General features: G+C 40.2%; 2 protein-coding genes across 4 annotated transcripts in view; both read right to left on the bottom strand.

Moving 5' to 3' along the window:
- Nucleotides 1–8741, bottom strand: part of gpm6aa (glycoprotein M6Aa) — an 18637-nt gene extending 9896 nt beyond the window's left edge. Inside the window, exon 1 of the mRNA XM_085170733.1 lies at nt 8429–8741. Coding sequence (XP_085026859.1) covers nt 8429–8465 — 37 coding nt within the window. The 5' untranslated portion in view covers nt 8466–8741. The remainder of the gene's footprint in view (nt 1–8428) is intronic.
- On the bottom strand, nt 8579–24234 carry spata4 (spermatogenesis associated 4). Of its 3 annotated transcripts, XM_085170761.1 has the most exons (6): nt 23900–24216; nt 22397–22526; nt 21463–21581; nt 21059–21279; nt 20666–20765; nt 19526–20268 (listed from the first exon to the last, which is right to left on the bottom strand). In XM_085170761.1, exons 1-5 carry the CDS (start codon nt 24010–24012, stop codon nt 20704–20706), a joined length of 645 nt encoding a protein of 214 aa, XP_085026887.1. In that variant the 5' UTR covers nt 24013–24216; the 3' UTR covers nt 19526–20268; nt 20666–20703. The 3 variants fall into 3 exon arrangements, with proteins under 3 accessions (XP_085026896.1, XP_085026887.1, XP_085026880.1); XM_085170770.1 differs by lacking the exons at nt 19526–20268; nt 20666–20765 and adding an exon at nt 8579–13167 and having other exon boundaries at nt 23900–24234; XM_085170754.1 differs by lacking the exon at nt 20666–20765 and having other exon boundaries at nt 23900–24226.

Genomic DNA, 24234 nt, shown 5'->3' with positions numbered 1-24234 from the left:
ACATTCCCACTGATTCACCTAGGAAGAGACATCAAATTCAGGGAATACTTCACCTTTAGTGCCTCTTGGTAACTATCAGGTACTTACAGTGCCACGTGACATGCACTCCTAGGTGTTTTCACGCTAATTCACACCTTCTGTCATGTGACTCTGAGAACCTGCAGTAGATTTAAATGGCCTCTGGATCCAAGCCTTAAACAGATGCTGCTTAAATTCTGCCGTTTTAGTGCATTTCAGGAATACTTTGAGGGAAGCTCCCATAGTTGAGGTGTCAGTTTAGTCATTGTAATCAAAAATGAATTTATATAAATCACTTTGTATAGTCCCACTTTGAGTAGAGCTGTTTTTATTTGGAAACCTGCATCCTAATACAATAATGAAAAAAGGACAGTTTTAAAGAACTCAATTCAGTCCTGTGGAAAACTAAGTACACCCCACGAGTCAACAGTTTGTAGAATCAGTTTGTAATTCTTTTCTGCAGGTTGTGACATTGTTGTGGAGGAACATTGGAACAAAGTCCAAAGTTCTTGTTGCAAAATTGCCTTAGTTCATTGAGGTTTGTGGGCATTTGTATATTCTCAGCACTCTTAAGGTCCCACCGCAGAATTTCAATCAGTTGACTTTGACTCAGCTGATGCGACACTTGGATTCTTTTCACAAGTTCACGAGTTCAAGGTCACGATTAACTCAGTAACTGCAAGGTCCACAGGAACTGTGTTTGACAGTTGTTTGTGCTGATATGGTGCGATTGATTTTTGCCAAATCTCCACTTTGGTTTTGACTGTGCAAAGTACTTTCCAGAAGTCCTGAGGTTTGTTCAAATGCAACCCTTCCAATCACGCCACATTTAATTCCTATGGAAGCAGTAAGAGTGTGGTTAGCATAAAACTATGCAAAGTCACGTGTAAGCATGTGTTTTTAACACGATTGCATTCTGCAGCTACAATATTTTGGATAGCAAATTTTTCTGTTATCATTATTTAAAGGTGTCAGCTTGTCTTTTTCTGGCAACTTATGCATGAAAAGGTCTCCAGATGCACCAGTGCCAAGGCTCTGAGACCAACCAAATACATTCATTTCATTCATTTCCCAAGGTCTCGTAAATGTAGCTATTTTTGTTCTTTGCTTGAGTACCCTCTGTCTGTCTGTCACTACCTCTTACCCCAGATTCATTATGTTGAGTTGCCTTATCACTTCAGGAAACAGGCACTGACAGAATTTATTGATGTAGCTGTGATTACTGACAAGATGAGAGTGAGGCAGAGAGTTCAGAAACACTTACCCTCTTGGCCACAGTGCCCATTTATGAGCCAGAGGAAGAGTCAACTGTTGAGTCAAGTACTACAAACACATGGATTTGTATGTAGTACTGATGGGATACAAATTACTGCAATGTTCCCAGTTAATTTTTGATTTATTTCCAAACTATGTCGCTTGTATGGAAAAATAAGGTTTTTCAGCCATCAGAAATAGATAGAATAGATATATCTTAAACACAGGAACGCAGCGGCCTTTGAGGTATGCTGGTGCTGATTTAGTGCAGTAATTGAGCGGAGCCTGTATTTAACATGAAGAGAGACAAGCGGTAATATCAATGATTTAAGTGATGGCTTCAATCAAGGCTTATTTCCTTGATTTTCTGCAGTAGCATAAAGCAGCTGCAAATTTACACGGACTACTTTTCCACCAAGCAGTAAACAGAAGTGGCTACTAGTATGTTTGTACATTGGATTGTAAATGTAACTACAGAGTACAACACAGATAATATTTGCCTATATGTGACTTGACTTAAAGAGTTTCCACGGAAACAGTTGAAGATGAAGTTAGAAGGCAGGATAAAAGCATTACTGAGTGGACGTAACCGACTAATGTTTTATTGATCGTCTGCTCTTAATTCCGTGGAAGGGAAACTCATCACACGCAGTAAAGAGAGGTGTGTTAGAAAAGGACCAGATTCAGTGATAAAGTTGTAAATGTAGGTTAAAACGTGAAAAACTAACAAGGCTTCCATCTTTGTCTGAGAGAAAAAATGTATTCATGTGAGTAGAAACAGCTGAATTTACAGTAACTTCTTCTTAGCCTAGCTGCCCTTTTTCACATGTACTATGTTCCTTCCTGTTTTTGAAACTGCAGTGATAAAAGATCACCAGCAATTGGTTTATGATCTCATATGTTATCTGTCGTCCTCACCCCATTACAAAAATACCAGTGCATGCTATCATTTGCTCTCTGTAAACCATCATTGATCCTAAATGAATTTGAGACTCCGAGTGGGTGAAAAATGGCAAACGGACGATTCTAAGAGTTAGTGGATGCTTGATCAATAATTTAGAAGTGGCACAGTGCGGAGGCACACAAGTCTCCCACATTCATTTTTCATGCTTTCTGCTTAGCCCCACATCACCTGTGATAAAAATAAAAGATGGCCTGCTTCAGGGGTCATGGGTAGTTGAACGGCTGCGTCGTATAGGAAACAATGACTGTCAGGTTTGGTGCAACCAAGCAGATTTAAAATGGACTAGCATTGCAGTGACAAGGACCATCTGTGTACTTGAATGAATATATGTGATATTTTTGTTTTGCCTTATTCTGAACTGGAGTACACCCCCAAATGTTTGAGGTAAGCTTAGTCTACAAAGCATCTTTTACTCAGAATAACCTATTTTCCAATCAGTAAAAAGCATTTAAGGATTTTCTTGCCTCAGCGTGTTGATTAAATACAAATTTCATCGGCGCAAATCTTAACTCTAGCAAAACCAGGATTAATGCTATTCAGTTTTGAACAAAGAGACAGATTTAGAAGATGTCACTGTTTTAAATATTTTATTTTCCTAGAACAAAGCCACATTTTTTTTTCAAGGGAGGAAAGGGAGGGGGTGAAATTGAGGCCTGTGAGAGCCCAAACACCGTGGCCCAATCAACAGAAGGCGTCTCCCTAATACAAAGAGAAAGGATGACCCCCTCCCAGGGCCTCTCCCACCTCCCACTTCTCCTCCATCTGTCAGTGCCATAGCTGACAGGCAAAAGGGATACACACATACACACATTCTCTCTGACCTAGTCAACTTTTGCATGAGGGATGAGATAATGTTGTCCATATCAGATCAGTGCAGGGTTAATTTATGGAGTAACGGGGTGGATGATGAATTGGATGAATTCTGCGAATTACAGTGTTGTGATGTTTCTCAGACATTTCCACATTATGAAATTTGCTTAGTTCATCCATAGGTCAGTATTTGACGTGTAGTGGTCCTGTTAAACTGGGAAAATAATTTCTATTTAAGGCTAGATTACCTTTAAGACATTTTTTATGTCATATTTCTTAACCAAAATAGTTCCATAGCTAGTGAAATATCAGACATTAAAGTAATATTGGGCAGATTTTTACTCAAATGTTTGTTTATGCGACCCTGAATTGGATGAGCGGAAGAAAATTAATGGATAGATGGATGGTTGCTTGTGTTGGTTCATTCCTAATTAAAAAGGATTTCTTCCTTTTGAAGTCATATAGAGATATGAGGCTTTGCTTTTGATGCAGTTTTAGCATCTGAGAAAATAAATGACATGCTGCATTAGAGTATTAAATTAACAAAATTCATTAAAGACGATGACAGAAAAGGGAAAGATAATCTAATTCTGCGTCTGTGCATTCATTTCTAACACGAGAGATCCAATAAGAGAGATCAATTTTCCCACATACAGATAGCATTTATTAGGGGTTTTGCGCGGGGACGGGTGGTGGTGAGCCCGGTCAGACAGAGAGAGAAGAGAGAGCGAGATCTCAGTGGGGGGATGGTGTGCCTGTGTCAGCCTGAGTGTAATGGGCGTGCATGCGTCTCGTTGCTTTCCTTGTTCCTTTAATGCACCCCACCCCCCTTCCCCTGCAGTGAGCAGGTTTTTTTTCAGCTCCTGTGTGCCCCCATCTCCTCTGCGCATGTTTAATCAACCAGCATGGTTGCCATAACAACCACAGCGCAAAATCTGAGAATAGACCGGGTACTTGAGAGCCGTGACCCACTTACTGTATGTCAACAAATTCAGTGGGACAATAGTGAACGAGACACATTACACATAAAACCCCTTCAGGGCTAAAAGGTTGTTCCACACCAGGCCTGAAAGCTCAGCTACTGATTTCCTCTCTTCCTTTTTCACAGAGAGATGGAAGAGTCTAAACAGGACTGCGTGACTGTAGACGTGTCTTTTGTCTAAGCCAAGTTCACTCCAGGAACTGGGGGGGCAAAAGTCAAAAACACAGCAAAAGAAACAAGGTTTTTGACTTTAGGTTTATGCATTTTAACCATGCAGGTATTTCCATTTCACAGGGTGGAATGAGTTTAATTTTCCTGATTGCCAACCTTATAAGCAGCCAAAACCAAAGAATGCAGGGATTTGAAGCACAGCTCCAAAACAATAGACCATAGTGAGAGCATGTCTACAGAGTCCAACAACAGTGGAGTACTTCATACTGCATATTAGTACTTCAACACAACCCACAAGACACAATCATGTTGAGTGACAACAGTATCATATTATCATTTTAAGATATTATCATTACAGTGAGCTAGTGTTTATCATCAATCTCAATGCAAGTAATTTTCAACACCTCTTTCCCTATGCCTATATCTATACCATTGTGTCATTGCTCAAAACAATAAGACCCCACATAAGGTTTTTAGCTGCTCCAGAAATAATTACTAGAACAATTGGTGGAACTCTCTTGACCTGGGCTGGGGCGGGCTTCAAAACAATAAGGGGCAGTAGAGGAGAACATAGGAGCTCTTAGATAAGCTGCTACTTATACATGAAGTAATATATTCATGAAGTGAATAATATCTTCTAAATAATTTATTTCTTATCATATTTGATAAAAATAAACAAGAAAACCCAAACAAATGTGGTTTCATGTAGTGGAAAACCATTTGTCTGACCACAGCAACTATGTTCAGAGCAGCATCTCCTTGCCTTTAGCCTAATGCAGATTTGGCATTTATCAAGTCAACTGCAAATTCAAAGTGCATGAAACTCAGTGAACCTTTAAAACTACAACACAGTTTTTCCATTGTGTATTACAGTCACACGATGCTACTCACATGATTGTAGACGGACAAAAATGAGATGCTCAACATGCAACCACATGCTAATCAAACAGAAGGACAAACGCTACCTTGCAGAGTAGATTCTTGGCTCAGGAAATGCTAACAGGTGTGCCTTTCTCAGTTTTTCCATTCATCAACAGTTAGTACATCAAGTGTAAATGACCTGCAGAATCATGTTTGGTTTATTTATCCACAGTATTACCCACCATATGGTCATTTCCAGAACTTTTAGCATATTTAGCCGTGTGTTCATACTGGTCTAAACCTGCTTTTTCAACAGAAGGGCGCTGGACTGCTCCCTGCTGCTAATGGCCACTTTGGTACATAGAGTGCGCTCATACATTTGGCTAGCAGCTGAAGTGAACAGTGCCCACCTGGTGCATCTGACTCATAATCTGAGATTTTGCAACCTCAGAAGAGGAAGACAGAAGGGCATTAGGATGCTGTGAGTGCACTCAGTGACACCTGCACCCCTTTGAGCTGGAAGTACCAATTTATCTACAGTCCGTTTGGTAGCTTGGATGATATCTTCATCAGCAAAATGATAAAGAATTGTGCTTTAAAATACGTATGTAAACGATACACATTTTAGTCTATAAAATGCACATCACCAACTGTGGGGGCTCTGCTTCTACATCAGTGTTACGCAAAATGAGAAGCTTTTAAAATGTTGGTGTTTCTAGATGTCCAGTCTTACCAATTTCTGTACATTTATTGGGTAGAAGCTTGCTGCAGACAGAGGCCTGTCAAGTTATTATGTTTTCCTTAACAGTGTAGACTGTATGTATTTAATCTTTTCTATGATTTATCCCACTTTTTTGCAATTAAGGTTAGATTGTGAGTTTTTGGTCAAAACTGATCAATGATTATTACAAACTATTACATATTTCTCCAGAAAAATGTGCATGAAATCAAAGTGACATGGGCGAAAACATGACCATCATCAGAGGAGTCATTGCAATTATCTTTTGTCTTCACAAACTATAGAGGGGCTGTCAAATCAATAATTTAATAAACAATACAATCATTAAGGTAACCAACATATGTAAATTGCATTGCATAAAACTTGGTCTCCAGAACCTCCATCTTGGCGCATGGTGATAAACTTGACTTGAAATACTTAAAATAGTGACACTAGTCTAAGCTATAACCTTTCAAACACAATACTAACTAACAGGACCAGGGTGTATTTTCTTGTGTTATTTGTTTTTTAATGGTTAAATAATAATAGCCTATGATTTACGAAAAAGGCTGTTTGTTTCGACATCGAGCCACTCAGGATCCCAGGCAGTGATTGATGTCTTTTTATGCACAAATTTCTATAATTTCTGCTACACATGGTCTACAGCAGCGGTCCCCAACCCCCGGGCCCCGGACCGGTACCGGTCCGTGAGTCGTTTGGTACCGGGCCGCGAGAGTTGAGGCTCAGGTGTGAAATGTATAGTTTTCTGGGTTTTTATCGTTTTTATCGTTTACTCGGTTTTCCTGGGTCTTTTCACGTGTGTTATGAATAAATCTTCTTTCTTTCGGTACCGGTACTAGTTTTATTTTGTTGTATTTATCCGCGACACCTTAAAGGCCGGTCTGTGAAAATATTGTCGGGCATAAACCGGTCCGTGGCGCAAAAAAGGTTGGGGACCGCTGGTCTACAGAATAATTGTTCAGTTTTGCCATTGGAAGGCTACAACATGGAAATGATTCCAACAACCAAACTGCCTGATGATATGCTGGAGAAGCTGTGCAATCTTAACTACTGTGGAAACCAGTCCAGTAGTTCTCAGTGTTGTCTAGAGCGGACTTATGATAGAAGGTGTCGGGCTAAAAAGAAGGTGTCGGGCTAAAAACAAACATTAGCTGGTTAGCTGGTTGGTGTGTATTGGTCACTTTCCAAGAGCCTTTAGTTTACTGTATAAAAGAACACACGGCTTATTTCCTCATATTCACGTGATGATTGCTTGCTTGTGTTGACACATGGGCAGTGATTCATAAAAGCACCCTAGTGGCGAAAAAAGTGTGAGAAGCAGGTTGCATATGTCAAAGCAGAGCCTCTGCTTTAACAGGTTATTAACAGTCAATTTGGTTTTAATAAGCTTTTGTTCAAGAAAAATGAGCTTGCAGAGCTTGCTTTATATGAGTACGTGCTAAATAATTACATTAATATTCTGCCCAAATTAGTGGATCTGACAGATGGCTTTATTATCGAACTGTCATCCACAAATTGCCCACAGGGACGCCACTAAAGTTGTTTGATCAAAATCTATAGGTTTTCTAGAACTTCTCCTACTGCGCTGCTTAGTCAAGCAGTTTGATTAAGCTTACTATATTCTCCCAAGCTTCTCATTTTCTTTTTCACTCTGTGCTGTAATCATTTCTGACTCTACATATGCGCCTCTTCTTGTCTCTCCTCCTCCCACATTCTTAGACACAGCAAACTATTCCTGTGCTTCTGAAATGTCATCAACAGGAGTGGGTGAAGAGGGAGTAGATAATGACTTTGCCAGCGCCATGGCAACTGTTTCAGTTCGTGTGTGTGCCTGTGAGTAGTGCTAAGTTGCAGGGAAGAGCGACAGGAGGCAACACAAACATATGCCTGACGCAATAAATCTGAGAGAGAAGAAGGCAAGGGAGGTGAAATAAAAACGTGTTTTCTACACGAGAACAGCATCCTCTTTACCTTTGGTATTGTGTCATTCTTTAACAAAAAATATCTTTTTCCAATCCACTGATGAGAAAATACACTTGCTTTATACTGTTGCAACCATATACTGAATCATTCATGCAGAGAAACAAGATGCGGAGGTGTGAAGTATAAATAGCAATTCAGCTCTGCACAAAGCATGCACTGCCCCTCCTAAGTGAATGAAAAAAAAAGAACCCCTAAAAACTCCTCCTGCAACAAATGCACAGTGAATTTTGCAAAGCACCGCTGCATCACACAGCACCCCGGTTTTTCCGACACAAAGGACAGAACCTGAAAGCTGCTGGTTTAAAGACTAGTAATAATAGTAGTTCAGTTTGGTTCCATGCTCTTCGTGTTTCTCTCTGTCATCACGACAAGCATGAAAGCCACATCAAGCAAACAAAGGCAGTCCAGCCCTTGCTGTAGCAGTTCACACCCCTGTGACTACCCAGACGGCTCATACAGACGTGCACTTTTCAGTGGAGTGCTGATACTCAGTGGACAAAAGAATTCCCACAAACAGATGCTCTTTTATTCAAAGAGGGTACGGCTTACATTTGTGCAGTTGTCTCCGCAAAGACACTACTGACACTGACAAAAGCAAACGTGCATAAATGAATTCATCAGAACATGCAAAGATTTACTTTCTTACCTTTCTGGGTCTGCCCCTCATCCATGTCTTCTTCCATTTTGCTTTTTCTTCTTTTTTTAAGTAGCTATCGATTAGTAAATAAATGTCCTGTGTAGGTTTAAAATCGTATTTATTTAAGGAGTAATCCACACATCAGTTCCCCTTTCTTTCTCTATACTCACTTTCTCTCTCTCTCTCTCTCTCTGAACACTTAGATTGGCTGTCAGGTGTGGTTTCTGTCAAGTGACTGGGCGATGCAAAGGATCACTTAGCCTTTGTGGTACTGTCCATTGCAAACTGCTGTGGCAAGTGCAGAACGCCTCCTTGGTCCCTGGTGGAGGAGGAGGAGGAGGAGAGGAGTAGCAGGGCTGGCTTGAGCTGAGGGTGGTCTCTGTGGTTTGAAGGAAAGCGCATGTGTGACAAAGAGCCATGCATTTGAAAAAGGGAGGTGTGCGGAAAATGTTGGATTAAAACACTAAAAGCAGCAACGGTGGTAGAACCTAAGCCAGAATCAAGATCTTTTCACTGTGTTGTCTAGACAGTTGTGTTCGTGAGTGTTGGTGACTATTGCTTGTCTCACCCTCCCTAAACAACACCCCCTCTCAGACAGAATGGTTAAGCCCATCACCCACCAACCCCCCTTTTCCTTGCGAGGCTGCGGCTGCTCTATATTAGCACAACCTCTCATTAAATAAGTGAGGGGGTCCATCTGATTTCGGAATGGGATTCTCCTAATCTTATTAGTCTTACAGATTAAATTATACGATCACCAAGGCGTTGTCATTGGATTCTTAAATTCTAAATGGACACTACATGTCTAGAGCTACAGACAAACAGCTCACACACGGATGAAAACTGCTAAATAATTATGCAAATACATACCTAGATCATGGACAGGACACAAGGTAATTGGAATTGGAAATTGGTATTTTAAACTGCTGTTGAGTGAAATATGCTGTCTAAATAAAACCTGACTTGACAAAGTATGGACAGATGGGTGAATGGGTGGATGATCAGACAGGTGGATTAGATGAAACTTTAATGATCCCTATGGGGAAAGGAAGCTTCTGCTGCAGCCAAGACCTGAGAGGCAATAGCGAAGGAGGCAAGTGAGGGATTCAAGTAAGCACGCTAACTTAAATAGACTGCAAAATATTAATCGGATGGAAGTTCAGTAAATTAACTTGCTAGAAATCACTTTTAGTCATCCGTTATCTTATTTGTGCCTGCTGTAATACCAGGAATGCCAAAAGCTTCACTCATAGGCCTTTCAGAAGAAAAGCAAGATAAAGTTGTTATGGTAATTGTGGTAATGTGATGTGTATGTGATCATTTATTAATGATTCTATATAACGCTTTATTAATGTTTCATTGCTTAATGTAACATTCATTGAATTATTCAATTAGCCTACTTTAGTTTGTTGTCTAACCAACTGGTGTGTCAAAAATTACCATACCACTGAGTATCGCTTTGTAATTCAAATTAGCATTAAATGTTTATTAGCTTTTCTGGCAGCATGGATCAACGGATGGTGATGTCTGTAGTAAGAATCCAACCTTTCAGTCCAGACTTTTAATACCTCGATAAGTGTCAGATGCATTATTTTCAAATATTGTGCAGAAATTCCAGAATGTCCAGATAGCAGATACGGATATATGGCCCAAGAATTCCTGTTATGTCTACACAGGGCTCGCAAAATTGCTAGCCCGACGTCCCGGAGCTAGCGATATCTCCGGTCGGGCGACCAAAATCTATCTCAGCCCCGCCCGTCGGGCTATATGATAACCCGGCTACAGTACCTGTCACTGTTTGGTCCACATATATTCTTTTTATAGAGGATATTTTTTAGAATGCTTTCTTCTAACATTTTTGATCAATTAATTTTACAGCATCATCCAACCCAGTGTCACGTCAAAATGTGTAGTAGACACACCGGTCCACGCAGTCCATTTCACGCTTTGCATCTTCAAAGCATGAAATGTACACGTATGCAGATGTTGCATTGCTAGGAGGAAGCGATAAGAAATTGGTAGTGACCAAAAAAAAACATATAAGGTACATTCCAGGGTCCTAAATCATCTAAAATGATTGAGCTAGGCGGCTAACATGTATTTACATGTGTGTTGACTGCAACGCCTCTCCAAAGCATGAAATGTACCAGCCTGTTCTCAATCCTGATACGTAATATACAGACAATTTGTCATGTCCCAAGGCGTTCCATGGAAACGCGAAAGGTAACCTTCTGCGTTCCTATGCTACGCGCCGGATTGTGCGTGAACTCGAGTAGAATGACGCTCACGCAGTAACACATGTTATCATGTTTCCTCATTTTTCCGAACTCATAATAACGTGTTGGGTGGCCGAAAGCGTAATATACCGACGATTTGTCAACTAGCATAAAATGTTACGCTTTAGGAGTAAGAACACGTTGAACGTACATGGCTGACCGGTGTGTCTGTTACATGTTTTACCGTGATATGAGGTTACACTATCAGGTGAATGCTCAGTAGCATATTGTTTAAAGCTCTGCTGTGCATATGTAGATTCTAAACATCTTGCTTTATCGTGAGATCAAGAGACAATTTCAACCACTTTCTCCCTTTTCCATCTCCTTAGGGGCTGCTCCCTTTTTTTATTTTGTGCACACTATATAGTCTTAAATAGTCATTTGTATCTGGTAAATATCCATTCATCCTTTTTCTTCTGCTTATCCAATTCAGGACCATAGGGAGGGATTGGAGCCCATCCCAGATGTCACAGGGAAAGAGGCAGGGTGCACCGTGGATAGGTTGCCAGACTATTGGGGCTAACACAAAGGGAAAGAGAACCATTAACACCTACAGCTTATTTAGAATCACCAGTTAACCTTCATGCATCTCTTTGGGAGGAAGCTGGATTACTTGGAGAAAACCCACAGAGGCACAGGGAGAACATGGAAGTCCACATAGAGAGGCCCGGGTGGATTTGAACATTGGACAGTGCCCTTATTAAGGAGTTTAGAATCTCTAATTAAGTAAATAGCTTTTACAGAGGTTTAAGCACTAGATATAATATGTACATTCTCAGTACGTGTCCAACACAGTCAAAGACAAACATGTCTTTGTGCATTCTCACTAGTTTCTTCCCACTCTAACTAATCCTGAATTTAAGCACCACTATTATCTGCTTAGCTCAACAAGGGGAAGTTGCTGAAATGTGTTTGCTTTACTGAATCAGGTCATTGCGTATGTACTCTGAGCATGGTTTTTCAACCACTCAACATTTTTTTAATCCAGCTCTTAACTTTGTCTAATGCCTGCTTATAAATATTGGTTCTTCGTGTTATTTGAAGAGCTTTAGAGTGATTTGCATTCCAGTTTAATGAAAAATATTTGAACATTTAAGAGATATTGTTTGCACTTTGCATAGAAAGTATGTATATGTTGAACTTGAGTTTCGTCTCCTGGGTTTGTGAAGTCAGGAGCTTCAGTGACTAATACATGGTTAAACTTGAAAGTCCATAAAAACATTTGAATAGCATTTGAGCCATACAAATATAATTAATACTGTAAGAACAAAAATATCCTCAATTTTTTTTAATTAAATTATTAACACATTGGTGTCCATTCCAGCATACAGACACACAAAATGCTCCACCCTTGGCCTGGATAACATAGCCACACACTAACCTACTGTGGCTAAGGGTGGGAGATTTGCTGTGGGGGAGGGCTTTTTTCTGGGGAAATCCATAGCTTATAAATCTCCACTGGTTAGTGAAGCCCCCCTGAGGCGCTGACCTCCCTCCTCCCGCTGCATCCCGTCGGCACAAGAGATTCCTTCACACTGGGTGCCATAACGCTGATAGGAAAAATCAGCAGATGGTGAAACACTTTCTTAGGGCATTTTAAGGAGAAATGCTTTGTAAGATTATTTATCTGACATCTTTGATTCCAGTCACAGATGCAATGCGTTTTGCATTTGAATTCAAAAGTATTTTATCCTAATTTTGTTTTCTTACATATTTTACACGTGCAGAAAAGTCTGTAAATCCCCTGCATGCACTTATGACCAACAGAAGGAGGAAAAGAATCTCACTCTAAGCTTATTAATGCATCCTGGTTGTTCTCCAGAATGGGCTTGCTAGTTGCCATAGCAACCAGGCCTTAGATATTGTTGAGTAGGAGAAGCTGGATGTAGAAGTCGATGTAGAATTCACATATTACCCTGTAACCCTGGCTGGTGTTTTTTCTTTTAAATGTAAAGTAGCCTAGCTAACTTTAAAAAGGAAAATACCTGTAGTTAAAGTACGATTATTATTTGGCATTTATATTATATCACCAGTCGTATCTAGAATTTTAGATCTTTTAATATAAACAAATGCATCTGAATGTGAGGCTCTGACTGAAAATCTAAATTTCAGTGGTTGTCTGCCAGTGTGTGCAGAAATCAACAGGCGACAGTGCTCTCCATCTTAAGTGCTGATGTGTGTTCACGCCTAGTCAAGCTGAGGAAAATCAAAAGACACTGAAAAATTAAGGAGGTCATTCTTTCAGCTCTACTGAGTGAGGAAGGGATGGAGGCTTTACCAACCATTAACAGTTACAGAAAGAGGTTGAACAATCGTAGACTATGATACGCACTATCATAGATGTGGAGTTCGCTTAAATGTCAAATTTTCACTCATCCATCCAAGCATTTATTTTCTTCCAAGCAGTGGGAACAGGAGTAGAGTTGTGCAGACCTTCCCCTCCCTGGCTCTGCAAGCTCTTCCAAAGCGTCCCTGAGGTATTCCAAGCAAACAAAGACAACATAATGTTGATCCCCAAACTACCTTAATTGGCTCCTGACAATTTCTGCCATTTGCATCTGCAGTCTCATTCGTATGTTCACTACCCACAGGTTAAATCCTCACCTCAGCTCTCTGTTTTTGCCACAACACACTGGTATATTTATTTTATCACCGTAGACTGCGTTCTTCCCACACTTTTGAATACAACTCCAAGATGCTTGATCTCCTCCTAATGGAGTGGAGAGGGTGGAGAGGGTGCAGTCCTTCAAGTATCTTGGTGTCCACATCTCCTCAGACCTGACATGGTCTGCCCACATTCAGGTCCAGACCAAAAAGGCTAGGCAGCGCCTGTATCACCTACGACAACTGAGGAAGTTCAGGGTCTCTCCAAAAATCCTCAGGATTTTCTATACAGGCGCTGTGGAGAGCATCCTCACACAGAACATGACATCGTGGTTTGGGAACAGCTGTGTGAAGGACCAAAAAGCTCTCCAGAGAGTGATCCGTACAGCAGAACGCTGCTGCAGGATTGCTCTCCCCCCGCTTCAGGACACCTACACCAGAAGATGCCGGACTAGAGCAGCGCAGATACTGAAGGACCCGTCCCATCCTGGCAACAAACTGTTCCAACTTCTGCAATCTGGTAGAAGGTTCCACATCATCTGGGCAAGGACAGAGAGACTCAAGAGGAGCTTCTATCCCCAAGCCATCCGGGCCCTAAACACACACACCCGCCCTCTCACATCATCTATAATTGACTGAGACAGGACTCTCTTCCAGACACTCTAAACCCATCGGCACAATGTACATTCCAAATTCCTTTAATTTTAAATATGTTTATATTGTCTATTCTGTAAAATAGTCAGATGTCTATTCATATTAATGTACAGAATTCACCTGCTTGCTGCTACTACTGCGCATTCACCCAATGTATATACTATATATATATATAATGTTCTTCCTCTACCCCCCCCCCCCCCCCCCCCCCCCCCCCATTTTTGCACATGTCGAGGAGCGTGTCAGGCTACATTTCACTGTGTGTTATACTTGTATAACTATGCATGTGACAAATAAAGAACCTTGAACCTTGAACCTTAATGAGACAACAACTCATCTCCCAAACCCTGGCTGAACCTACAGATTTTGTCCATAAACGTTATGGACAAAATCAGTGGTACAGTCCACATTAACTGGCAGAGTCAAACACTTACAGGGATCTGGTGGCCCATAGCAGCAATGCACCTCTCAAAGGGCATCCCAAGGGATACAGTACATGCCTTTTCTGTGCTTACATAGTACGTTTGCTTAAGAACCAGTGAAAGGGCTGAATGGATGGTCTGGTGTTTTGCAACCATTAGATAAAAGCCTCCTTTATCTTTCTCAAATCTGAGCTTTGACTGATGCTTGTTTTATGCTTTGAATGGGTGTAGCTCAAAGGTAGTCCGCAGACACTCATGGACTTTGTCTATAGTTTTCATGCTGTAATTTTTTATCTTTAAAGTTTGTTTCAGGCTTCTCCCATTTCCAGTGAACTTCGCTCTTGCTAGATTTCATGTTCCAGTAGTATCTGCTCTGCAGTGATAACAAGCTCATCAAATTCTGTAAATACTAAGAAAAGGCGCTTCAGTGCTTCCTTCACTACCTCCTTTAGCGTAGGACACTGGATCATCCTTTATGAAAGTAGAAAATGACATGATCCATAACCATACACCATCATTAAGCTGAAGTGGCATAGATGATTTAAATGTTAACTTTGAAACTGTAAACTATGAAACTACTAAACTACTACACTGCAGTTGTACATTAGTTGTACTGCCTACCTTTAGGATGATCGGTTTTTGATCATTTTTTCTTCTGGTCAGCTTCAGTGCCCCCCGCCCATGCACATTTAGTAGTTCATTTTTGGGACATTGTAGTCTAAACACAGCAAACATTCATCATCACATCTTTTGTGGAGGCGCAGTCAGATTTTCTGAGCTCAAAGGTTGTCTGTTCCTTATGAAGCCCCCATTTAGATCAGCTCAGCAGCAGAAAGTTACAGAACTCATCCACCCGAACGCTCCTAAACAGTTTAATAGATTATTTTGTTTGTTTGTTTTGAACTGTTTCTGTATTTGATTGATTTTGCACTTGACCCATGCTGCTCAGCAGTCTGATTAAAATCACATGTATTGTTACAGCAAAAAGAAATCTAATGGTCATCTGCAGCTAATGGTCTGTTGAGGCTATGGAGATCCTATCAGTGCACCATTGTCCTATCTCTATTAAAAGCCTAGGCTCTTGGACAACATGAGAAGCTAGGCAGTCAGCCAGAAACACTTATCATCCTGTCATCTATTTTTCACTAGCTTTACAGCTCAGCTGCACTTCACAGTGAGCATCTATGAGAGCTTGGCGATTCGGGACCATCAAAGCGATCTTAATCTGTGTGAATCTGAATAGATTTGGCACCAGAAAAAATAAAATGCTGTGTCCCAATTTGTGATAAAAAATAAACACAAAAAACAGTGTTTTGCTAAGGTTCATATATTTTCTGAGCAGTGAAAAGGTATAAAATAGCTTTTTTGAGGAACTCCTTTACATCATACATCAAAAGTCACCTATGAGGGACATAATCAGACAATAAGTCCTTCTGTCTAAAAGGATTCAGTAAGTTAATCCATGCCAAAATCATAAAGAATTCTTATTTCTTTTTTTGAAATGACGACATATTGCTGGCACTGGAGATTTAAGTATGCGGAGCGGGAGGCTCTACTCTCAGCAAAAGACACTGACACCCAAGATTGCACCTACTCGCAATCTTGGCTCAAGAGTTGGCAGTTCATTTTGTAATCGGAAGGTTGCCGGTTCGAGCCCCGGCTCAGACAGTCTGTCGTTGTGTCCTCAGGCAAGACACTTCACCCGTTGCCTACTGGTGGTGGTCAGAGGGCCCGGTGGTGTCAGTGCACTCCAGGGCAGCTGTGGCTACAATGTAGCTGCCATCATCAGTGTGTGAATGGGTGGATGATTGAATGTAGTGTAAAGCGCTTTGGGGTCCTTAGGGACTGAGTAAAGACCGATACAAATACAGGCTATTTACTCCACCCAGCCAGGAGGGAAAGGTGGGATGTATGTTTTTACAGGAGGAGGAGAGGATGAAGGCGACATCCTAGTTTCGCGTGAGCTTCTGACCCATGCAGATCTTTTAGTTGCCACAACATTGCTATCAATACATTTTCCAATCCCTCTGCAAGATGGGTTCAAAAACATAAACAACTGTGGGATGCTGTTTGTCCGTGATTTGAACCGGGGGAACGAATCGTGGCAAGATCAGCCTGATGTTATTTGTATCCCACTGTAACTTTACTGTATAAAGAGCTAACATCTCCAAAATGTCAGGAGTAGTTAGTCATTACAACAAGTGTTTTTGAACTAAAAATCAAGAATGTGGGATACTGTTTGTCCGTGATTTGAAGAACCCAGCACGTGCTCCCTACGAAGGGAAAACCAATCCTGCAGGGGAGACCTACCTCGGCACTTGTGCAGGTGAAACCAAAGGGAAGATTTGCTTCACCATATTTTCTAGTCTTTGGCTTAGAATGAAGTTGGTTTGGAAACATATTCAGCGATGCTTCATTTCCTGATTTGCGTTTGTGGAGGCGCCCGTGCTAGCAGTGTCCAAGTTTTGTATTTTTTTGTTTTGTTTTTTCCTTTTCATACCGCGCCCCCCGTGCAATGGCTCTGTGCCCCCCCTAGGGGGCGGGCCCATACACTTTGGGAAGGTCTGAGCTATAGGAACATGTGCCATGGTTTGAATGGGGGCACCACTGGTCTGATAGGATAGGATATACTTGTTAAGGTGGGGACCACTAATGCTGGTACGCTGACGCAGAGGCGTAGACACCATGTGCTAGCACGTAGGTCAGTGGGGAATTTAGACCCAACTTTAGGGCCACTTATATAGGCGCTTTAGGAGGGCCCAGAGGGGTCCCTAATAAATACCAGGTAGCATCAGGTTTTGAAAACACACCAGTCCTTTCAGCTTTCTTTACAGCCACACCAAATAAAACTGTGGATAAGATTAACTATGTCCATTACGATGTTAATGTTAAGGCTTGCCAATTTGACTAGGGATGCAATTGAGGGATTAGCTGAGCAGGTGGCTCCTACCTCTCTGATGGCTGTACAAAATAGGATGGCCCTTGATATGCTGTTGGCTGAAAAAGGGGGGTGTCTGTGCGATGTTTGGAGACATGTGCTGCACATTCATTCCAGACAACACGGCCCCTGTGACCAGAGCCCTAGAGGGACTGAGAACATTATCCAAGGAAATGCATGAACATTCAGGGGTGAACAATCCTCTGGAGGAGTGGATGACTCCCGTGTTTGGGCAGTGGAAAGGGTTTATTTTGTCAATCACGGTGCAAGATAGATGTTGTTGCTCAAAAGTTAAAAACTGCTAGACATTGGGGATGTGAAACTATGTGTAGGCCAGTGGAAACAGAAGAGCGCGAAACAAGTGTTAAAGTTGAAGATAAAAACCATAAAGCAAATGAGACGTGTGGAAACATAAAGGTTAAGAACTAGGGTGCGGGGCACAACTGAATTTCCACTGCCATGTGGGTGGGATGACAGTGATAAACATGTGATTGGCTGACTGGGGGACTGCACTCACTCTCCCTGTTGGCAAGGAGGGGTGTAATGAAAAGGTATAAAATAGCTTAAAAGAAGAAATGCTTTAGATCATACATCAAATCATTCTCTAAATCATACTTTAGAACTTACTCTGTGCAGCTTAGAGTTTGATGTGTGTGATCTCCATATGCATATGCTTTGCTGAATAAAGAGTTGAAGTTGGACTTCACGTCTCCGACTGACTTCTTGCCATCAAAAGAATCGGGTGAAGCCGGCGTGCTTCGACAGCAGCAACCATGTCATGGATGTATTACTTATAACTAAAAACGTAGACTGGTTATAATATATTAAGAGGAAAACCAAAGTATTTAGGACTAGTGTGGCTAGATGTTGAAGTTAATGCCAGTGATCTCTCTTGTAAGTGCTGTACATTGACTATTTTACATATCAAATACTTATCAAATTTATAAAACCACCACCCAATCTACCGTTTATGCCGCAAGTGCCCTAAAACAGCATTATTGGTAATTACCCAAATCTTTGTTTATTTTTATGTAATAGTTAATCCACCAACATGTGCAAAATCTTTAATCAAAATTAGATTTTGCTACAATATAATTATTGCTGTTATCTGTGAATTTTCAAATTAATCTTTTATTTTAAAAAAAGGGAAGCAGATTAATACTTTTTCATTAAAATGCCAAATTACAGTTATTTAATTGTATTCACGAACCGAAAAATTTGTTTTGGTGACTGAATATTATGCTTCATTAATTTCTGACTTCTCAGTGCAGTCCGGGTCAAATTTGGGTCAAAACAAAAATCACAAATTCAGTTTGTTATTTGCCTAACAACATTATTTTCTTAATTTCTATTACAAAGTCTAATATATTTGTTAAGCACTGTACAACGTGTAGGAAATGACAGTGTTTAATTTTACATTGTCTGGCAGGAAAGCCACTTAAATAAAAAATGAAAAAGCAGTCATTCGGTAGTGAGCACAAATGAGTGAGCACAAGTTTAGCTTTATTCATCCCAAGGGTTGGAAAAAAACACTCAAGGAAACCAATAACAAAACAGCTTAAATAAAACAGAATAGTTCAACAAAATGTAATATGACAAACCAATGAAGGAACTTCTTTAAAAGGGAAAAAGTATAGAATGAATCACCAGCTATTGATATAATAGGACATTTAATATTGGGTGGGTGGAGAAAACATTTCACATTATATTATTCTATCTCCAGTTTAAGCTTGACTATTAAAATCATTATCCACGACATTAAGTTAATGAATTTTGCATAGACTGTATGATGCTGTTGGCAGATCCCTGAGCAAAATGATACTTTATGACTGAAAATATAGGAATGTGCATGTAATGGTAGAAATATTAAGTCATTAGCATAGCAGTAGTGTTCTTTTAGACAAGTGTTTGCATACAGGGAATACTGGTACATAGAGTCATTACATTGAACATATGGTGTTTATTTTCTAGGCACAATCATGATGGTTCAGCTTGTTTTGTTGCAGCTCTAAATTAAGATGTGTCAGCACATTCAACTTGTGTTGCTATGGGCAGAGTTTGTTTGACATTGAGGGGAAAAAAAAGACCAAAGCATCTTTGGTCTTTAGTTAACAGCAGTTTTTAAAAAAAAAGAAAGAAAGAAAAAACAGTGATTGAGCTCGTTGTATTTCTAAAATTTAAATCTCCAGTCAATAAAAATGCTGAAACATGCTTTGTAACCAAGAGCATTTATTTTTATTTAAAAAAATGAAAGGGAAAAGCTTTCATGTCTTCCTGCCACAGTGACTCAGATTAAGGAATCTGCTAATTTCTTCATAGAGTAGATTTTATCAGCATTTTTCTGGTTTCTCCCAAAATGAGAGACTGATTGAGAGACAGTGAGGCTCTGTGATGTCTGAGGAGTCTGAGGCAAAAATTTAGTAATATGCGAATATTCAGTAATATCTAACATTCATTATACACTGTTATTTTTAAAATAACACTTCGTTATGCTGGTGAAACACAATGGTGAACAGTAAGGCAGCTCAGTGTAACCACTGCATAAATTTATAAAATGCAAATGGTTCACCTTCAGCTCCTCTGCACAGGCCATTGAGAAATAATGGTATGATGTAATGCTGCCGCCTACTGGCAGAAACAGACACAGCATATATCACGGTAGAGACCTTTTACCATTATATAAGCGATAACAAGAAATTACGTCATGCATCATCCGAATCAAATCACATCAAATTACAGTCAGGTAAATACTGGTGAGGTATAATAGTTCGAGAAGGACTTTGTTTTGAATAACTGAAAATAAATGAGTTCATCATTTCACACATAAAACAGTGACAGCGCAGTTATTCAATCGGTATCTTTAATAATTAACCAATGAATGTTTGGCTGGCTGACGGACCTTTATTTCCTTAAAGGAAACAGAAGCTCTGCTCCGTGCTGGTGAAGACCGCAGCTCTAGAACAGCAGAAACACGTCTGTCAAAAGTGCAGCTACAATTACACTGGTGTATTAGTTCTGTTTTGTACATTAAGTTATTCAGCATCACAGAAAGAAATACTTAAATTTTAAAAAACCCATTAACTTTAATAGCTACTTGTATATAAGCAGTGTTTTTTTAAAGCAGCTGCTGTGCAGGCGACAGCTGGATGTAACAGTTTCCTGGTATACATTTCCACTGCAAGCAACCAAGACCCAGCTATTCCACCACTGAAGGACACGTGTCAATATTTACCTCCCAGATTTACTGCAGCCAACTGGTGCATTCAACATTCTTACAAAATCAATTTTCTCTTCAGCTCACTTTTGCAAAAATAAACAAACAAATAAACAAAAGTAGAGAGTTTGTGCATACTTAAGGTATTGCCTTCAGGTGAACAGGTGTCAGAGCACTTATCCATCTGGCTTTGTGGAACAAGATTGTGGGGAGCTGGGTGGCTTCGCTTTAAAACGTCCTGTACTCAAAACAGGGCATTGTCAAAAAAAGCAAATTTCTACACAAATAAATTTGATCTATTCCCCTTTGCATGTGTTTTGACCCTGCTCTCTTATTTTGTCTCCAACACAAAAAAATTAATGATTGTAATCTCTTAACTGGCCGTACTGAAAATCATGCAGTTATTATATCTGCTAGCATTTCCCTAATGCAATATGCCAGAAATATGTCACCTCCTGATAATCTATTTAGCTCTTTGTATTTATGAATCTTAATGTGAGATACAACGCTACTTAATCATGGATGACCTACCAGGGTTGAGAATTCTCTCTGCAGCTTTGTGCTCGAGGTGCCTGCGGAGGATGTTTTCTGCCTTCCTCTGGTTTGTGCTTATATCAGGCACAGCCTTGATTTCTGTTGCTGTCAGGTTGTTCTTGATGGCTTTTGAAGCTGTGGAGCGAGCCAGGCTGGGAAGTAGGTTCTGGTATTCTTCATCGGTGAAGTCTGGTTCTGGGCTCTCTACATCACTGACTCTTAAACGGGAAACACAATATATGTTATGATTCTTTGTCACATCGCTTTGACTGCTAAGCAAATATTTGTGAGAGTTGCAATAGTATTGTTCTGGATCAACATTTGTAGTTCCATATATAAAAAAAGGCAAACATTTATTTTTAAAGATGAATATTACATCAGATATAAAGCTGCCAACATACCTCCCTTTACTTAAAATAGTGTAAACTTCCAGCACCAACAGCTCAGCTGCTCCTGGTTTACAATGGATTGTTCCATCAATGGCCTCCTTCTTCAAGTACAGATTCCGCTTCTCTAAAGACTGAATCAATAAACTTTGTAGATTATATTTAAACACTTGAATGGAGAAGGAAACCACTTTACGATTCAGTTAACACAGGCACTGTGGGTAGTGAAAATGTCACATCCCAGCGGGACCTCAACACAGGGCTGGACTGGTAAATCTGGCATACCGGCTGTATGACAACAGCCCATTCATTTATTTTCAATACTGACACTGGATTGCCCAATCAATCTCTTAATGTGACCAGCCCATCCCCTTCGCTGTGTGGAAGAAGTGGTGAAAAGGTGAAGCTGAAAGAAAACAATAAAAAGAAATTAAAAACAACCAACATGTTAGCTGTCGGGGCTGCTGCTCCGCCATGAACCGGGAACAACTAGTAACCAATCTTCAGTTACAGCACGCTGTTGCTGCAAGTGCCTGCTGTGGAGAAGTGAGGGGGAGATGGAGGTAGATGAAATTGATGTGGTGAGAAAATAGATGGAGGGACATCATAAGGAAGGAACTTTGACCACGAGCCATTGCTAATAGCTGAAGTTTAGCTTTTAACTGTACCAACTACTTAAGTCCACGTCCAGCCCTGCTTCAACATATGTATTTAAGGCTCCATGCTGTCTGTGTGTCTGTGCCCCTGGTGTATTGCAGATCATCCAAAACATTTATTTATGACACTTGCAGTAGCAGTAGCCTGCAACAAGTAAGAGAAACTTGAACTTGTATTATTTAAACACCAAACTGTACCTGGAAGATGCATTTCAGTGACATGCCAACTGTAGCGAATAAAAAAAACATTTCTTCATGGCTCATTATATTTTTGAATATTTTGCTCTGCTCACCCGCTCTATCTGGCTCCAGTTCCACTGTTTGGCAGAAAGCGATGTTCCTCTGTCGTATGAGTGCAATGAAAAGTCTCGGGGGTAATAATGAGAAAATATCTGTGCCACAAGGTAGCCGCTGGAAAAATCTCTGGAAATGAAATACAGAAATAACAATATGCACTTTCTGGCTCTACCAGTGGAATTTGTCTTAGCACTTGGTTATTCCTTGTCATAGCAGATTTATTGTTATCCTCGTGTTTTCCTTCTTTTTTAATCAACCTCACATAATCCTGCTCCTTTTAAGTTGGTTATTCGCTTCATATTTTATGGATTGTAAGTTTGTGTTTAAATGAGGAAACGGAAAAAAACGGGCCACATGGTAGTTCAGAATTTGGATATGCTGTATATAAATTAGGAAATTGATACAAACACAGTTTACAGTGTGCTGGAAATTGGGTGGGTGGGTGTGAGGGGGAGGTAGATAGATTGAGGTAGATTTTGTGTGGTGATATTGTATTGATACAGGGACACCAAATATCACTTTAATTTAATTTTAAACAAATTAAAATATTCTGGAATTACTATGAGGACTCACCTCACGCACCACAATCCTGAGATAATGATAGCCAGGGAAACTTCAATTAAACTGGCTCAACTCTAAGCCCATCCGACACTGGACACACTTAGCTTGACAAAGCCAGCTCTTTTACACAATTTTCAAACAGCCTCATGCTTTAAAACTTACAAGCTGATGAATGACCTCTTTTTAATTTCAAAGAGACATTTTTCTTCATAAGGTCTGGCCTGCATAGTCCCATCCACTCAGTTTCCTTCTCATTCATGCTGGTTACCATGATTGCTGCAGAAGCACTAAACCACTGTTAGCCAACTAATGAAATTAAGATTGCACTGCAACAACCTATCTTTACCAAACTGTATGAATTTAACTTCCAGTTGATGTGTATCAGTAGAATTCAGCTAAGGGGGTACATTAATGCCGTAATGGGTACTGCATGTGTGTGTGGATTTATATATATCATGAATGTATGTATTGTGCATTCATTTATTCCTCTATTCCTCTTTTCTGCTGAACTAACAGTTCAGCTGCTGTTCTGATCTTCGGGATTCAGAGGTTATCCACAGATCTCCTTTTTTCAGTCACAAGAGTCCAGGAGCTAATAAAAGGTGCGACATTGTGTGCATATATAAAATGTGCAGGCTTAGATACAGCGTGACACTTGGTCACCCTAGTTTTATGTGATTTTTTTCTTTCTTTTTTTATTCTGCAGTCACATGTTTTTTTAAGTTAGAAAAAAGATTAAATGGTATCTAAAAATGGTATCTACATTCAATTTAGCTAGCTAACAGTAGGTTAGCAAGAACAAAACATAATACTTTTCTAACAATATGCAGGAAAATAGTTTTTTTTTTTTTTTAAATCGCACATTTCTCACATATCTTTTAAATATTCTTCTTCTTTTCTTTTATTCGTATTTGTGATTCACAAAATAGGTTCTGTACCTGCGCACATTTTGGGGATAAAATGCCAAGTCCAGAGTTTGCAGCCACTTGACTACTTCTCTCGGTAGTCCTGTTTTCCTGGGACATTCTGCGAATATGCTGCTCCGAGCCATGAAATCTACACGCCAGTGACTTTTCTATCGCTGTTACCAGTCACCTTCATAAATCATGCCGAGATCTGTTTCTTTTTTTCTTAAGGAGGGCTAATTGACGAGCTCCTGGCCTGTTTTGTTGAGATTTCTATGACAACGGCACTCTGTGGTGCTAAACGGTGTCGGTAGCGGTGTGCTGCCCTCTAGAGGATGAGCGGTCTGTTTCTTCAGTTATTTATTTAT

This window comes from Neolamprologus multifasciatus, chromosome 2 (assembly GCF_963576455.1).
Source record: "Neolamprologus multifasciatus chromosome 2, fNeoMul1.2, whole genome shotgun sequence".
Lineage (NCBI taxonomy): Eukaryota > Metazoa > Chordata > Actinopteri > Cichliformes > Cichlidae > Neolamprologus > Neolamprologus multifasciatus.
This window is presented reverse-complemented; position numbering and strand designations above follow the sequence as displayed.